Below are 18,887 nucleotides of genomic sequence, written 5' to 3'. Positions count from 1 at the left end.
CTGCCTAGGACCGATAAATACACTGTACTCTGTACGGCCCAGCAGACTATTTTCATCTTGTATGTCTGTTTACATTTCATCTAAAAAGAGTCCAAGTTGATCTTTTCTCTTAAATTTTTCCTCTCTTGGTAATTGTGTGTGTGTGTGTGGTAATTATGGTGTGTGTGTGTGGGGTAAATATGGTGTGTGTGTGTGGGGTAAATATGGTGTGGGGTAAATATGGTGTGTGTGTGTGGGGGGGGGTAAATATGGTGTGTGTGGGGTAAATATGGTGTGTGTGGGGTAAATATGGTGTGTGTGTGTGTGTGTGGGGTAAATATGGTGTGTGTGTGTGTGTGGTAAATATGGTGTGTGTGTGTGTGGGGTAAATATGGTGTGTGTGTGTGGGGTAAATATGGTGTGTGTGTGTGTGTGGGGGGGGTAAATATGGTGTGTGTGTGTGTGTGTGTGGTAAATATGGTGTGTGTGTGTGTGGGGGTAAATATGGTGTGTGTGTGTGTGGGGGGGGGTAAATATGGTGTGTGTGTGTGTGTGTGTGTGGGGTAAATATGGTGTGTGTGTGTGTGGGGGGGGTAAATATGGTGTGTGTGTGTGTGTGTGTGGTAAATATGGTGTGTGTGTGTGTGTGTGGGGGTAAATATGGTGTATGTGTGGGGGGTAAATATGGTGTGTGTGTGGTAAATATGGTGTGTGTGTGCGTGGGGTAAATATGGGGTGTGTGGGGTAAATATGGGATGTGTGTGTGTGGGGTTATTATGGGGTGTGTGTGGTAAATATGGTGTGTGTGTGTGTGTGTGTGTGTGTGTGGTAAATATGGTGTGTGTGCGTGTGTGATAAATATGGTGTGTGTGTGTGTATTGGGGGCAGTCACTACGGCTGCCTCCAGTCAGTAAAAGCTTACTGACACATGTCAAAATAAATCTTTCTAACATGGCAGTTGTAATAGAAGGTGTTTATTATTATTTTTTGCATTAACTTTGTTGTGTATAAATATTTAGAATTCTCCCTGTAGGGTGTAGAGGAGGTGGGACAGACAAACACTGCAAAGATAATAGATTTTTAAAATATAAACACTCACACGCACATACACTAATCACTATGGAATTTAATTATGAGCAAAAATAAAGCCAGTATATAACTTAGTGACTGCTTCTCTTTAATGAGTCATTGAATTAAAATAATCCAAGGAATAACTAATATCCACCGAGCAGTGTATTCTGGATCCTTTAGTAAATATCACTGACCGGCTCCTGGGCTCCAGTGATAACGTAGGACGGGACAGCGTTGTGGCTTTCAATACTTGATTTATCAAATCTTCTAAAAAGGAAACATGGAAGTGTTGCCCATAGCAGCCAATCAGATTCCAGCTTTCATTTATCTAGGATATGCTTCATGTATTTTACTCATACTTGCCAACTTTTCCTCGTTGGCTTCAGGGAGATCCCGGGGGAGGTGGGCCTGCGGGGGCGTCAATAAGCCCCGCCCCCGCCACTTACCTATTACGAGGGCGAGAACCGGGAGGTTGTCCTGCTCTCCCTGAAGGTCTCCAAGAAATGCAGGAGTCTCCCGGACATTCTATGCATTAACTATGCGTTAAAGAAAAGCAGCTAATGAATCTCTAGAGACTGAAGTGTCTTTTACATTTCTGTCTACATTACTTTAGACATGTTGTCTTACCTGTCAGTCTTTGATTAAATCTTGGTCTCCATGAAAATGACCACCTCCATAGGCATCAATACATGGACATAGGACACAATTTCTGAACTGTGTCATCATGCCACAGATGGCGAAGCCAACCACGTCTTGTACTGGCTCAGCATCAGGGAGAATGCCAGACTCTTCAGGGAGTGAGGGAGATCACCCCTATTTCAGGCAGTCTCCCTGACATTCAGGGAGAGTTGGCAAGTATGATTTTACTTCATCACCCAAGATGGCTGCTTCCAGTGTTGTGTAGACCACCAGTCCTTCAAATGCAAAGGAACAGACCTGTATAGTCCCGCTTCTTCTAAATATGTGTGTCTGCTGTGTGGAGCTTTAGTACAGTCACTGAGTGAATAAGTTGGATTGGAAAGTAAATCTCCTCATAACTTGTTCCCCAGCACTTAACTGTGATTGGTACTATTGGGAGTTTAAAGCCGCACATGTCCCACTAGTGGGATTGATTGTGACACGGAGTGAGGGGACTTGGTGCGTTTTGACATAGGTTAAGCCAAATAACCTACTTGCTCCTGGCCATCAATAACAATGACCCTGAATGTAGATGGAGGTGTACTTGCACTTCGGGGGGTGGGTTACACAATCTCCATGGTTAATTTTATTTTATTATTGGCCATTTATAAAATCTGTGAACGTAGATTTTATTTGACATTTCTCAAACAGAGTTTAGACAAGTACGGGGTATGACCTTGGTTTCCTATAGAGGTAATTTTAACCTCCGTTTTCTTACATCAGTTTAACAGGTGGTACACATTACTTCTCTGTGCTGCTGGGGATCCTGCTCCTTCCACTATATAACTCTCAGTCTGTGGCTTCCTGCTTCCTCCATTCCCCTCCTCACATCATGTCACTGCCCCTGTCACATGCAGCCCTGTCCTCACTAACACATCACTCATCTCCTGATATACTCTGTGCTGCTGGGGACCCTGCTCCTTCTACTATATAACTCTCAGTCTGTGGCTTCCTGCTGCCTCCATTCCTCTCCTCACATCATGTCACTGCCCCTGTCACATGCAGCCTTGTCCTCACTGACACATCACTCATCTCCTGATATACTCTGTGCTGCTGGGAGACCCTGCTCCTTCTACTATATAACTCTCAGTCTGTGGCTTCCTGCTGCCTCCATTCCCCTCTTCACATCATGTCACTGCCCCTGTCACATGCAGCCCTGTCCTCACTGACACATCACTCATCTCCTGATATACTCTGTGCTCCTGGAGGACCCTGCTCCTTCCACTATATAACTCTCAGTCTGTGGCATCCTGCTGCCTCCATTCCCCTCCTCACATCATGTCACTGCCCCTGTCACATGCAGCCCTGTCCTCACTGACACATCACTCATCTCCTGATATACTCTGTGCTGCTGGGGGACCTTGCTCCCTCCACTATATAACTCTCAGTCTGTGGCTTCCTGCTGCCTCCATTCCCCTCCTCACATCACGTCACTGCCCCTGTCACATGCAGCCCTGTCCCCACTAACACATCACTCATCTCCTGATATACTCTGTGCTGCTGGGGGACCTTGCTCCCTCCACTATATAACTCTCAGTCTGTGGCTTCCTGCTGCCTCCATTCCCCTCCTCACATCACGTCACTGCCCCTGTCACATGCAGCCCTGTCCTCACTGACACATCACTGATCTCCTGATATACTCTGTGCTGCTGGGGGACCCTGCTCCTTCCACTATATAACTCTCAGTCTGTGGCTTCCTGCTGCCTCCATTCCCCTTCTCACATCACGTCACTGCCCCTGTCACATGCAGCCCTGTCCTCACTGACACATCACTCATCTCCTGATATACTCTGTACTGCTGGGGGGACCCTGCTCCTTCCACTATATAACTCTCAGTCTGTGGCTTCCTGCTGCCTCCATTCCCCTCCTCACATCACGTCACTGCCCCTGTCACATGCAGCCCTGTTTTCACAATCACAGGAGTTTACAGGTCACCGCCTCCTCCAACATGATCAGCTCATCTCCTACTGCTGTGACCATTCCCAACAGCCGGCAGCCATTATCATTGGCTGCCGGCTGTTCTATCCCCGCCCACTACAGTACTGGGGGTGCTCTGACCATAGTCAAATAAGCATTGTAAATGAAAGCACATGTCTGATTGGTTGCTATGACATTACACCATCTTTTTCTCTGTGCACTGATTTTCATAAATGTCTCCAGATGTGTGGACGTCATAAATATTCACGTGTGACCTTTATAAGGTGAAATGTATTTATTAAATGCCTCAATTGACATACTACAATACAATCACTTAATTACCTGTTTCACCCTTTGGGGTACATTAATAAAGCCTATGTATAATAAGAACAAAATAACGAGGGTGTTCGACAGGCGTTGTATGTGTGTGGGTGGTGGTTGTTATGTTACAATTACTAATGATCTTTTTGCAAATCGCTCACTGACGACCCACTAATAAGCTACCATTTTTCAGTGAAGCATTGCCCCCTAGTGGACTTTTATAGGTATGGTAGACGAATGAGAGAAAGCCTTTCAGAAATGCTCCTCCCTCGTACTGTTCGCACTACCAGCAGCGACTGAGTTGATGTACATTCATGCACATGTGCAGTCCATGGGGGGGGGGGGGGCGGTTGACAACATCACTGTGTGCTTGGAAGTAGCTTGTCTTAGTAGCTGAGAGGAAAGTATTGCTGGACCATTGGAGCCCTCGGCCATATCCAGTAGATTGGGGAAACCCTGATCTCCAGGGTAGTAGAGCTATGTATTCTATTATAACTTATTAAACGCCACTCTAAAGGAAGCTTTGGGTGGATTTGACATGTTAATTTGGTGGGGGTTGGGAGGGGGGTGTAGGTAGGTAGTGCTTACACATACAAGTGAGTGACCCTGGCATCGCCTTCCTTTAGAGCAACTGATCATATTGTTGGTTTTATCTGTTAATTGCAGAGGAGCTGGGGAACCGCAAGCTGAACGTGGCGGAGGTGACGCAGTCGGAGATCGGACAGAAACAGAAGCTGCAGACCATCCTGGATGATATCCAGGAGTTCCTGAGACCACAGGGGTGGGCCATACGGTGGAACATTGACGGTAAGTCCTGGGAAATAAAACTTTGCTTTAGTTGAATTCTATAACAATCCGTTGCTTTCTACAATGAGTGTGTGTTGCTGAATCATTCCTGTGTTGTGGATAATGCTGTCTTTGTAAATTATCGCATTGGACGCTGTGTGATTATTTTTTCATAGTCCTGAATATCAAGGTGGCGCCATTGCAGTTTTGTCTATGTAGAATTTTCATGCTTTACCGCTGCCTTTTATATCAATTGGAAAGAAAAAAAATGTTGTTTTGGCCACGATCAACCATACCTATCTGATTAATGATAACGTAATGCAAAACTAGTTATTATTACTGCTTTGAAGCATAATCATTTCTCCCTCGTTTGCTTGCAGCCATCCATGGGAAGAACTTGGTTGCCATTTTGCACCTTCTGGTGGCATTAGCCATGCATTTCCGGGCTCCTATTCGACTTCCTGAGCATGTATGTGTACAAGTGGTGGTCGTGAAGGTAGGTCAGCTGGACGGGTGTCACTGGGCATCAATTGTTTAGATAAACACGGCTTAAAGTGTAATTAAAGACCTGTCACTTACACACAGTGTAGGCACCAATTTATTGGCTGTTCCTCTACTATGCTAGTAACCAATGACATCACTGAGCCACTGCCTGACCAGTGTGTGCGAGGGCCGGCCTCTGTGCGCGAGGCCCCGGTTCCTAATAAGTTGATTGGCTACATTCTCTTGAATATTAAGTAAGCCCGTAAAATCGCTGCCTTTTATTATGTAGATGAAAGGTTTTACTTTCTCTTCCCTTCACCAGCTTCATAATAAACCTGTGGATGAGGAGTGAGACCATCATCTGTTATGTGTTGAATTTATTTTAATCTGTCATTACGTTAACTGACTGCGGTGGATCTTTCATTTTTCTACAAAAATGTGTAAAATGGCCACAAGATGGCAGCAGAGGTGAAGGATAAACCTTATTACAAATATACCTACTTTTGTTTTTCCCCCAAAATGGAAATCCTTCGTTTGATCAGATTTACAATAATTCCTGCAGTTACGTTGCTTTTTAATTTTGCTTTTCAGTTGGAAATGACATTGGTTGTGCTCTGATGCCCCTTATTCTATATGGCTGCAGTGTGACTATGATATTGAGTATTAACACCAGTGTTTTGTTTTTTTGTTTTATTAAATTACACTGTAAAAAAGTTCAGTCCACTCACTGTAGTAAATGTATTTGATTAAGGAATTGAGATAATGATACCATATTTTTTTTTTATTTTTCTTTCCTTTTGTTCCATCCACTTTGTAGCGTAACTTTTCTCTGTAAGTTCTGTCTTTGGAATAAGCATCTTATCGTGGTAACAAACGCTGCTGATTTTTCTGCGTTTCAGAAACGGGAAGGTCTCCTGCAGACGGCTCATGTGACTGAGGAGCTGACGACCACCACAGAGTAAGTTGTGAATCATATTAAGTGGCACAACGGAGGCCAGGGGAGAGAACCTGTAACTTCCTATAATGTTACCCTTCGCTTACTCCGTCGAAGCGGCCATTTTGTTGGATGAATTTATACTGCTGAGTATGCAGCCAATTCATTCACTAGGAACTAGTCACATGACTGAGACACAAAGCGTTCCCTCTGTATTGTTCCTCACACAGCGCTCAGTACCTCAGTGATGTCACTCGTTCCATGTGAAGGGATAACCCGCCTTCTCACGAGTAATCTATGGCAGTGATGGCTAACCTGTGACACTCCAGGTGTTGTGAAACTACAAGCCCCAGCATGCTTTGCCAGTAGATAACTAGCTGATAGCTGGCAGAGCATGCTGGGACTTGTAGTTTCACAACACCTGGAGTGTCACAGGTTAGCCATCACTGATCTATGGTCTCTTAATCTCTCGTCTGGTCTGCTGGTCACTTCTATCCTATAAAAGACAATAGAAATTAATTGTAAATGTTGGCCTCAAATGCATCACAATCTCTGTGTTACACGACAGCTATGACAATGCAGCGTTCATAAGTGCCGTATCTCTGCCATAATGACACATTGGAGTAATGTGAAAATGCTTCTCCCAGAAAACGCCTCGGCTCTGAAACATGAATTTTAAAGAACGATGTGAAATTGTTTTCTGCACCAAGTGATCGTTGTTTGCTCGGTATATAGAACCATTATAAAGTGTAATGGTCCCCATTTATTATTTTATTAAATTGGAGACTAAACCACCAGTTACGTTTTATGGTAATCAGACGGCCCAGATATGGTTTTTTTTTTTTTGTTTTTTTTTAGCTATTTATATATACATAGTTATTTTTTTTGCAAAGCTCCTCCCTAATGCCATTAGCCTCTTATGCAAATGAGCCATAGATTTAGCAAGCCAGTCATTTTTTAAAAAGAAAGATGGCCTCTACCAAGTTTATCTCTGGGTGGATTAAATTTGAAAGGCGATTGCAAAAATTCCGTAGTGTCGACAAGAATATATTCTCACTTACCTTATGTTCCTAATATGTGGAACATTATCTAACGCATCTTGATATATCGCATCAATTGCCACAACCAAGATCTTTCTTGAACCTTCCATCCACATAAAAATGAATCCTATTTGTTAGGCATAACCAGTCCTTATGAAACAGTGCTGACACTGTGCTACCAAATTGTTTTCTACAATATATTTAAGAATTGCTGCCCACGGAATCTCTTCAAATATTTTAATAATAATCTTGTGACCCTCAATTCTCTCCTGATGTAGTTATTGTTACTTAAAGTTTGCATGTGTGATATTTTCCGGCAGAAATTAATTTTATGGGGACAGTTGGTTTGATGAATGCAGTCAAAACTTTATCCCCTTTTTTCCAACATTTTCCGCTACTAAATAACATTTAATGGCTTAAAGCAGCAATCCAACATAGCCTTTTTGCCTTTAAGAAGCAAGTTAAACACCCTTTAAACATGCATCTGATGATTGTGTTTCTTAGCTGTGCTTCTACAAATCATTATCTCCTTTTCAAAATCTCTCTGGAGGGCAAACAAGTATGACTGAGTGTCACACTGACACAGACTCGCAGCTCTCAGCATTTCATGTGGGGGGAGAAGGAGGGTGTCATAGTGCACAGAGCAGGTTGAGCTCAGAGAGGTGTGCCATGTGACTGTGGTTGCCGTGGTAGTTCAGACCCTGCAGAGTTCTAAATCATTAATAGCAGCCTGAAGGAGCAAAACAAGGAAAAATGGTCATTGCAAACCCACAGGGAATAGAATCTGCTTGATTACTTCTGTGTTTAGTGCTGAGCAGATGATTCTGTGGAAGTTGCAATACAATATTGGTGACTATTGCTATGTGTGGTTTAAAGCTTGGCGCTTACAGCGTAGTCTCCCTTTCACTCCCTTCCTCTCCTGCACCGTTTCTACATAGAACGAATAATCCAGGCTTTGCCGTGACTGACGGCCTTAAAATTATGTCCTGACAGAAGATACCAGAAGCGCTGAGACATGACTAAAATATAATTGGTTTTTAACGAATCTCCAGCCGACCGGTGCTCGGTAATAATGAGTCTGCGATCTTGTGGTGTCAGCTAGTGTATGACATCCATATCTGCTTGTTTCTCTGGTATGGATTACTGTGTCTGCTCAGGACTGTAACATTGCAGATCTGAGCCCCCACTTCGCCCAGTCAGCATGGCGTTACGTGGTCACTCAAAGGCCACAGTCTTCTCTTTGTGCCGTCGCTAATTATTCTACATCTGCTCTTTCCCTATCTACACCCTCTCGTTCCATCGGTGCTTTTGATATTCGAGGGTATTTGAGAGTTGGTCGTATCACCAGGGGGTGGGGCTCTGGCCCCATTTGCCCATTCCCGGCCCTATCTGATATTGTGGGCGGGGCAAAGTGAGCGCTGAGACCGATGGCTTCCTATTGGTCCGTGCAGCCACACCCCTCCAAGTCTCTGTGCGCATCTCTGGCTTTTGCCGAAGTTGTGCACAAAGCTTTATGGGCAGGGGGGGTCTGTGCGATCACCTCCTCTTGTACATGCAGCCTTGAGAGGCCTAAGTTGGATCTCAGCGGCCCTGCGTATCACTGGAAGTCACTAATTCCTAGTGAATCCGCCATTTTGTGGACTTAATATACATTAGAATAAATTCACTTGGCGCACGAGACAACACAGGGCAGCAGTTCACTGGTTCAGCTCACAAGATGGACGCCTCCATGGTATGTAGGTGTCAGGTCGACTTTCTGTTCTCTCTTTCCGTTCTACTAAAGTACATTATATAATCTAATATAATCTTCAATCCTGCCAACAATCATGATTTTACCGTTATTATTATTATTATTATTGTTTATTTGTAAGGCGCCACAAGGTATCCGCAGCGCCGCACACAGTACAAACAGTAGACTATACAGGGTAAAACAGTACAGAACAATAAACACAAAGTACCAGTACTTCAGAAACTCCAGGCAGGCAAATACAGTAGAGACGGAGCGGAAGAACAGGTGAGGAGACAGGAGGGGAGAGGGGCCCTGCTCATACGAGCTTACATCCTAAGGGAGGGTAAACAAAGTCAGGCACAGAAGGGAGCCAGTGAAGCAACGGGGAGAGAAAAAGGGGCCAAGGGAGAGACAGAAGAGATGAGAGGTTAAGTGGATAGTTGGTAGGCCTTGAGGAACAGGTGAGTTTTAAGTGCCCGTTTGAAGGAGCACAGGTTGGGTGAGAGACGGATGGAACGAGGGAGGTCGTTCCAGAGAAGGGGGGGCAGCGCGGGAGAAGTCTTGGATTCTAGAGTGGGAAGAGGTGATCAGAGTGGAGGAGAGGCGGCGGTCGTTGGCCGAGCGCAGGGAGCCGGCAGGAGTGTGAATGGAGAGGAGGTTAGAGATATAAGGGGCAGTGGAGTGGGAGAGAGCCTTGTAAGTGGTGGTCAGGAGTTTGAAAAGGATTCTGTAGGGGAAGGGGAGCCAGTGTAGGGCAAGGCAGAGAGGGGAGGCAGAGGAGGAGCGGCGTGAGAGGAAGATGAGTCTCGCAGCCGCATTGAGTATAGTGCGGAGCGGGGACATGATTATTGGCAGATGAAAGTTGCTCACCTGACCAAACAAAAAAAGTGACAGTCCACAAAATGGCGGCTAGTTGTGATTTAAGGGGCCTGATTACCGCTTTCTTCCTCCTCCCAGGGGCCGTTGTTCTGATTAAACTACTAGAATGCTTTCTGAATTCTTTGCATACCCTCATTGGCTTCCAGTGTTGGTGACTAGTTACCAGAGTGGGAGAAGATGGGTAGATATTGCATTAAAATATCTGGAACAGATGGGGCTTCCATGGTATATAAATGAGTTGTTAGAGAATGTTAGTACATGGGAACCTCAAAAATATTATAATAAGAGGCTTATCTTTCCTTTCCGGGGAATATTTTCTTTCAAGAAATTTTAGTTGTATCTAGAAAGACGCAAACATATTTATGTGCTTATTTTTAAGTTGAACTGTCTATAAGAAGTTTTCATTGTGGTTCTGTATGCCTGAGAGTGATATAATATGCCTGAGGGTAATACGATGTGCCTGAGGGTAATACAATATGACTAAACTTAATTCAGTCCTTTTTGGGATCCCTCCTGCAGTTTAGACGATTCCCATTTGAGACTGAATATGTCACTCTAAGGGGTAGATTTACTAAACTGCGGGTTTGAAAAAGGGGAGATGTTGCCTATAGCAACCAATCAGATTCTAGCTGAATACAATAAATAAATGACAGCTAGAATCTGATTGGTTGCTATAGGCAACATCTCCCCTTTTTCAAACCCACAGTTTAGTAAATATATCCCTAAATCTTATTTGACATTTAAGTTTTCTACATAAGGAAGCTAATCTTTTATGTCTCCCTTAGGAACATTCCACACCCCTCTCGCCCTCAGTGCTGTCCCCGGAAATTCCTTTCACAAATCCCTCCGGAACGTTCCCTATGCTGCGTGACTCTTTATACTGCGGCCGCTCTGACCTAAGCGCCGCAAATTCCTATTAATAATAGCAGTAAATACATTCTTACTAGATGAAGTATAATATTGCGTAAACACATAATAAATGTACAGTATTGGCAAATTGTCCTAGTTCTGGTCCTACCTGATATATAATATTACAGTAACATTTTATTGACGGTCTGGATCCTAATGAGCCTTTATGTGTGACATACATTAATGCATAATGACGCTGCCATATCCTGTCTTTGTACACTGTCTGCATCTCTTCCATGTATAGATTGCAAGCTCTTCTGCCAGATGGGACACTGACTTTTTTTTTTTTTTCTTTTTTCCCCCCCTCTCTCTCTTTAGGATGATGATGGGAAAATTTGGTAAGTAAGAATCCATTTTTTAACGTGCATTTAACTAGGGTCAGAGCAATTTTTTGTTATAATTTTTTTCCCTATCTCCTGCTTGTCCGTATTTAACCAGTTAAATAGGCGGGGATAAAACAAATCATCAGTGTGTTCACAGCAGCACAGAATATTTCAGGAGAGGAGTGTGCTTACCTTTGTGCTAGGCAGTAATCTGTCCACTTGTGTGATTATATCAGTGTCATGATGTGAGGAGGGGTATAGAGAGGACTATGTACAGCCCTATGGTTGTTTGATTGGATGTTAACATTGATTGGGTCTAATATTTGCGCAGTGTCTAGCCCCCTCCCCCTCCTTCCCTTTAAACTTGTTCTCTAAACAAGAATGTCTGCTCACATCTTCCACAACAAGGTCATAATTCCAACGCAGCCTATACGGAAATGCGTAGTGTAACCTTCTTTCCTCTCCTTGTTTCCAGAGCGCGACGCGTTTGACACTCTCTTCGACCACGCTCCCGATAAGCTGAGCGTTGTTAAGAAGGTAACGTGCTCTGCGCTCTAACACGACTGCTGTGTGTCCCTTAAGGAAAGATGGTAGATTCACTTGTTATGTATTTGCTTCAATTCCAGTCGCTGATCACATTTGTTAATAAACATCTAAACAAGCTGAACCTGGAGGTAACGGAGCTGGAGACTCAAGTGAGTGTTACTGAGGTCTTAGCGACAATATCTGTGCTTTGTAATGTGGTGTTTGTACCCGGTGTCTGCTCAGCTTGAGATGAAATTCAATAGATTAGTACATTTTTATAATGTCCTTTATACAAATTTTGGACCATGTTCTTTTAAAGAGAAATAAAATCACTTTTTTTCACATTAAAGGTAGCATCCTTCTTCAGATTACATTCACTTGTTGGCTTCCACATGCCTCTTGCAAGTTTTGCGAAACATTTAGCATTTCCCCCCAAACTTCCTTATGTGCTTTTCAGTTACGTATTTATATAATCCGATAGTTGTTTTATTTTTGGTTCTCTGGACACCGCTCTATGGATTGTATGCAGGGAGCAGCCTTGTGTCTTATTGGAGAGTAATGAAAATAAACCACTCTGCCTGATGATGTAAAGTCATGGCTAAGTTCCCTGCCTGCTGATGTGGGTAGTTGGTTGCTGAGATGAACTCTTATTGGCGGCTCCTACTAGGCTCATTTTACCTGTCCTAAGGTGCTCTCTTGCCTTAACCGCCTCCCCACAGTCCCTACGCATTTAGGAATCTGCAGTTTCCAGAGGAGACACTGCTGACAAACTAGAGCAATGAGCTCATCACTTTGCTCATACTAGTTGTGGCACGGCTGCTCCATCTACTCAGCCCATCCATCTAGCGCACTCCCCAAACAGCCACTCCGGTTATGGACATCGCTGATGGAGAAAACTCCAAAAAAAACAATCGTTGAGCCAACGCCCATAGAACGTCCTGCAATAGTAACCATCCAGCCTTATAGGAAAGTGATATCGCAGTCTTATTACAGTGAATGTAACAGCAACATATAAGGCATACATGTATTGTACTATACTGGCCACCATTGGGTACCTGATCTGGGCGTACATCAATGCTGCCGTGGCCCCTCCACTGTCGTTGATGGCAAGGCAGTGTCCTGCTTTCCGTCACTTAGCTTTTGGCGAACACACCGATCCACAAGATGCTCAAGAGTCCCTGATGAAGAACAATGACTGGCCAATCCTTTCAGTCCTTCAGTAGCCCTCTAGTCTGTCCAGCAAGAGCTAGAACACCTCGCCAATCCTTATATACATCTGAAACCAGTCGCCACCTCTGCCATAAATACATGCCGTAACACTGCACCAATCCCAATGGATGTTTGAGCAGGGTAACCAATCAGAGGGAGGGGGTGGACTACACTCAGCCAACCAAGGACAAGGCCTGTATGAGCATGTGTGGTTCATTTCTTCCCTGACTCTACAAAGAAACAAACAACAATATCTTATTTGCAACACAGAGATTATAGCTCTAGTCATGGGAGCAATAACTAAAATTGGGATTCAAACAATATATAACAATAGACTATAACAAATGTACCACTACATGTAATGTAAGAAAGAACTGCATTTTCACCCTTGCTCCCCTTGCGTGACAAACAATGTAGTTGGCCAGGTGATCCCTTCTCCCTTGTCTTAGCTGAGGAGTGATGCTAATTTACAACACAACACAATGTATAAAAGAATGGTTAAAACCTATGCATCATAAATGCGTAGGGTTTAATACATAACTGGGGATCTTGGGAAACAAAAGAGCTAAAAAGTATACTGCTCAGTCTCTATATTCTGAGACATTAGGCAATCTGAACGGGGTGTCAGATTTACCCCAATAATTTTCTCAAAGCAGTATTTGAAAAACATGGGTATACTTCCCGAAAAGAGGGGATCCCAGGCGGGCTTAACTCTTATTACTGCCCAGCACTCAACTCTCTTCACATATGGATATTTGTTTTGTTTTATATTAAAGTGGTGTAACTGCACTATTTGCATTGAGAAGGTTCTTACTTTACTTTTTGTCTTTAGTTTGCAGATGGAGTTTACCTAGTCCTTCTTATGGGACTTCTGGAGAACTATTTCATCCCTCTCTATAACTTCTACTTGACCCCAGAAAGCTTTGACCAGAAGGTAATCGGAGTCCTGTATGACAAGTCCTGTCCCGTTTCTGTGGGCGTCTGAACGGGATACGGTGCAGAAACAGAATAGTCGCCAACAGTCCCAGCTTTTAAATATTTGTCCCTCAAAACAATAACAGAAAGGTTGGCAGCCATTAAATGGCAAATTTAAAGGATAAGTCCTTCTATACCCGCAATCTTAGTTGGTAGACCACAGAGTTCTACTTAGGAGATCAGTCCGTTCTGGGAGGAATGTCAGACCTCATGGGGTGTAACTCTCTTGCGATACTTTCATCTCTCCTACGAAGATGGGCTTCTTTCAGACACTCAACAGTGAATGGAACTCTTGTGTGGCGAGGGGCGTTGACAGTGTTTGAAATAGGTAACTGGTGGTAGGAGAGAGAAGTTTGTCGCTAGACTGTTGGACTAGTTTGGGAACCTTGGGCAGCACGGTGGCTCAGTGGTTAGCATTCTGCCTCACAGAGCTGGGGGTCATGAGTTTGATTCCCAACCATGGCTTTATCTGTATGGAGTTTGTATATTCTTCCTGTGTTTGTGTGGGTTTCCTCCCACACTCCAAAAACATTCTGGTAGGGTAATTGGCTGCTGACAAAAATTTTTACACTAGTCTGTGTGTGTGTGTGTTGGGGAATTTAGACTGTAAGCTCCAATGGGGCAGGGACTGATATAAGTGGCAAATTTCCTCTGTACATCGCTGCGGAATTAGTGGCGCTATATAAATTTAATGATGATAACGACCTTCCAGAATCCAGGTATATTAAGTAGAATTTTGTATTCTGGTATAACTTGCTGAACTAAATCATACATTTTGGGTGACATTCTTACTTTTTTGTTCCCAGAAACATCAGTTAGCTTTATTTTAAACCAATCTTCTCTGTGCCAAGAGGCTTATTTCCCTGACTTGGTAGAAGTTTCTTTTTTCACGCGCTACGAAGCACTTCTAGAACACGGATAAAAGTTCTACATCCAAATAATGTATTTATTACCTTTATCTGAATCAAACTCCCTTAACCGCATGACATTTAATTTGTGTAATGTGACATTTAATGTGAGGACATCTAATAAGATCAGTGTACGTGCCCTAGAAGAGTTCTGCAGAAATAAAGGCAATTTAATATAAGTTTGCAAGAAAATGCCATTGGCCACAAGTTGTGTTTCCTGCATTGTCCTTTTTTGTCTAGTTTACTGTTATAAGAATTTAATATTTTGGATTGTCCCTTTCATCCTTTTAATATTGGCTGTTGTGAGTTTTTCCAATGCTTATTGCGTTTGTCTAAGGCTGCTGGCTGTCCGTGTGTACCCAAATATATTTCTTTTGTCTGTATTATCACATTAAAGTGTTTTAAACCAGAACCAGTTGTGATAAATCATTATTAAACTTTAGTATCCCCACCTATAACATTCATGTCCGTCTCTCACCACAGGTTCACAATATCTCATTTGCGTTTGAGCTGATGCAAGATGGCGGACTGAAGAAACCTAAGGCCCGGCCAGAAGGTCTGTGGTGTCTTTCATTTTATTTTTTTGCTTGATCTTTTATTGCTGTAATCCATAGTCTGTAGAGAAATAAGTTGTGTAATTTTTCCACTAGAACGTGTAAAGCTGACATGTTGCCTTCACATAGCTGAGGCAGCCATTTTATATTGCAGCCATTTTGTATTTTCTCGTATTCACAAGAATGCTGCTGATCTATGCGCTAGGAACTCGAGACGTCGAGGAGGCGTTTGTGTGAGCGATGTCACTGCTTCCTGGTGGATGGATAAAAACTGACTTCTCATAAGTACTGGTTCAGCTAACAAAATGGCTGCCTAAACATTGTGGGCCTGACTCATTAAGGAACGCAATTAGCGTTTTATTTTTTAAAAAACTGACAGAAAATGCAAGCAGGTCTGCCGGTGTTCAACAAGGAGAGGATATCTAGAAACGTTTCTAGTTGAATACGGGTGTAATTACGCTCTCCCTATACGGTAATTGCTGTATGCAGACAGAAACAACACCGATGCACCCAATTAATATGTTTATATAAAATCCCATCAGAACGCACAGAAAAAAACGGAATTATTAAATACACTTTTTAATTATTATTTTTTTTACACGAAATACATTTATCGGGATGTTATTAATGCCTACTCTGTAATCAGGCGTAACTGTAAAAATGTAAACACATGTTGTAGCATGCATACCAGACCATCATCCCAATCACTCGGCACTTACACCCGATCTGTAGCTGGTGCTAGTGGTACGGCTGAGAGCTGCCCTGAGCTTTGACCAGACGGATGTGCGTGCGCTCGAGCTTGTCACGCCCTTACCGTACATTGGCTACGTGCATACACCTCTTCCCTCCCCCGTTCTGCCGTTGAAATTGAAAGTGTCGAAGATTAATTGAATGCAATTTTCGCTCACTGGTATAGAGTGCGTTTCTGGGCAAACTCAGAGAAATCTTGCACAAAATATGGCTCGTATCGGGATTTACGTTCCTTAATGAACCAGGCTCTGTATTTATAAGGTATCCAGCACCACAAGCTATACAAAGTTCATTACTGTAAGCTAAGTTGTTTAATTAGTAATTCTCTGTTTCTTGGCTTCCGTCCGTATTCTGCCCCTGAAGTGACTGCATGCCTAGGAATAAAATTACTCTTTAAATTGTTGGTTATTTTTACGGCTTTGCACAATGGCTGGAGGTGATAAGAATTATAAATCAATGTGATAATAGACTGTGCGCTGCACAACAAAGCTCAACGGCTCTATTTGCTTTCTCCCCTTGCGATGTACGGACGCTAAATTTACAGCCAGGCTGCCCTCTAAGTGGTTCAATCCGCCGTCATGGCTGCAGCTCTTTAAATATGCTTTGACTGAGGCCATAAACTTTTAAACCTCGCCTCTTGACAACAATGAATGGGAAAGTCAATACAAAACAAATAAGGAATTATGGATTATTATGAGCTTCTAAAGGATTTATGGGTAATTCCCAGGATTCCTCAGTCTAGTCTCCATGTCTTTCACTGACTCACGTTATGTGTTCTGTATTTTACAGTAACCAGCAGCTATAAAAAGGTAAAAAAGAGAACAAGAACGTAGAGGATTCTAAGAAGGAAATGTCTTTTAAAATATTGATTGATCTCCTATCTCATACAAAGTTGAGTCGTACATATTTGTATGAACGCCAATATATTAGGGCAGCACGGTGGCTTAGTGGTTAGCACTTCTGCCTTACAGCACTAGGGGTCATGAGTTCAATTCCCGACCATGGCCTTATCTGTGTGGAGTTTGTATGTTCTCCCCGTGTTTGCGTGGGTTTCCTCCGGGTGCTCCGGTTTCCTCCTAAACTCCAAAAATATACCGGTAGGTTAATGACTGCTAACAAATTGACCCTTGTTTGTCTGTCTGTCTGTGTGTGTATTAGGGAATTTAGACTGTAAGTCCCAATGGGGCAGGGACTGATGTGAGTGAGTTCTTTGTACAGCGCTGCGGAATTAGTGGAGCTATATAAATAAATGGTGATAATAATAATAATAATAAATATTGGCAAAAATAATAATCCATTTTTTTTTTCTTTTTTAATTTGCAGATATTGTTAATCTGGATTTGAAGTCGACGCTGAGAGTGCTGTACAACCTGTTTACGAAGTACAAGAACGTTGAATGAGGCATAGACCAGTTTTCATTTGTTCTTTTGTGCCTTAAACTGTGTTATGTATAAAGTCTGTTACACACGTTGGGTTTCGCTACTGAGATTTCCCAGGAAGTTCCCCCGACTTGAATTTGAAAAGCGTTTTTTTTGTACATAGAGAAGTTCCTCGAAGTAATAAACCTGGCGGGGCATACTGGAACTTGTAGTTCCACAGTGAATGGCGATCAGTACGTCGCCTGTACCTCATCTAAAGTGTTAGAATAGGGTTTTACAGATCTATCCAGCAGTTGGTATATTACACTATCCACGCTTAGATTGTCACAGATTCCCTTACCCGCTGTTATATCTTGTAATCGATATCTGAATTGTTGGATTTCCTATGCAAGTAAAATATTACACACACTTGAGTGGATTGTGTTTTATGGCAGAACTGTACTCTTGTTTGAACTCCATTTGGTTCATAAAAAAAAGACTTGAGTAAGGCCTAATGGGTTTTAAAGGCAATCGAATGAAATAAATTGCCACGGACGCTGAAAGGGTTAATACTTTTAGAAATCTGTAAAAATATTTTGTGACGTTGTAAATGTCAAAATCTTACACAAATTTCACTCCGGTTGCCATATATACACATCGGGGCTACAATTTCATAATTTGCTGGCTGCCAGCGGCTATAATGATTGTTAGGAGGTTAATGCATTTATGTGGTGCGATTTGTCACATAAATATGGCAGCCTGCGTTGAGTGGCAAGGCAAAATACTATAATTTTTTTCAGGTTTTGTTCCACTTTATTGAATTTTTGTGCTGACTGCCTAATTCCATTGTGTAATCGGCAGCCTAAAATGTTTATTTAACATCTTTACTATCATCTGGTAACTAAGTCGTGTAAGCTGACATGGGACTGAACACCTCTCGGGGACACGTTGTGATGTCACAACTGGGCAGCTGTATCCAAATGTAAGATCCTAGTGTGGTCTAAAACACTCCAAACTCTACTGGAAACCAAGTAACCTTCAGCGATCGCCTGGGATTACTATGGTAAAATGCTAAATGATCATATTACACTTAGGTTCTACCATTATAATTACCATGCCCTAGGGTAGTCTAAGCTTGGAGAATGTAGTTCAAGGACTTAAACACTTTATAAGTAATTATTTTTGAAACTTGAATTTCTTTTTGATCTATCGCAATATATATGTGTGTGGGGGATGTTTTTTTCCCTTGGCGAAACTAAAGTTGCATTTTGTGCCTTAAACAGTTTTTCGCCAGATTATACCAAAGAATCGGCGCTGACTGTAGAACAAAAGCTAAAGGGTATTATATTGTATTACTAATTGACGTTCCTGGTGAAAACAGATGTTGGGGTGAATATATAGAAATACTTCTATTTTGTTTTGTGCATTAACCTTTATTTCAACTGCTATTTATATCACTGTTCTTAACTTTTGTATTAAACATTGGTGTATTTATTTCTCATAACTTCACTGGATTTTTGTTGTTGTTGATAAATTCATTAAAATGAGATGTTCAGGAA

The 18,887-nt window shown here is 42.5% G+C and overlaps 1 protein-coding gene across 3 annotated transcripts in view; it reads left to right on the top strand.

The window, feature by feature from the left end:
* PARVB (parvin beta) overlaps positions 1–18,887 on the top strand; it is a 38,552-nt gene extending 19,665 nt beyond the window's left edge. For all 3 annotated transcript variants that reach the window (XM_075210265.1, XM_075210267.1, XM_075210266.1), the window contains exons 5-13: positions 4,633–4,773; positions 5,133–5,248; positions 6,135–6,193; positions 11,045–11,064; positions 11,525–11,586; positions 11,676–11,744; positions 13,616–13,717; positions 15,150–15,222; positions 17,294–18,887. In XM_075210265.1, the coding sequence (XP_075066366.1) occupies positions 4,633–4,773; positions 5,133–5,248; positions 6,135–6,193; positions 11,045–11,064; positions 11,525–11,586; positions 11,676–11,744; positions 13,616–13,717; positions 15,150–15,222; positions 17,294–17,370 (719 nt within the window). In that variant the 3' untranslated portion in view covers positions 17,371–18,887. The remainder of the gene's footprint in view (positions 1–4,632; positions 4,774–5,132; positions 5,249–6,134; positions 6,194–11,044; positions 11,065–11,524; positions 11,587–11,675; positions 11,745–13,615; positions 13,718–15,149; positions 15,223–17,293) is intronic.

The sequence above is a fragment of the Mixophyes fleayi genome, chromosome 4 (assembly GCF_038048845.1).
Source record: "Mixophyes fleayi isolate aMixFle1 chromosome 4, aMixFle1.hap1, whole genome shotgun sequence".
In the NCBI taxonomy this organism is placed as follows: Eukaryota; Metazoa; Chordata; class Amphibia; order Anura; family Limnodynastidae; genus Mixophyes; species Mixophyes fleayi.
This window is presented reverse-complemented; position numbering and strand designations above follow the sequence as displayed.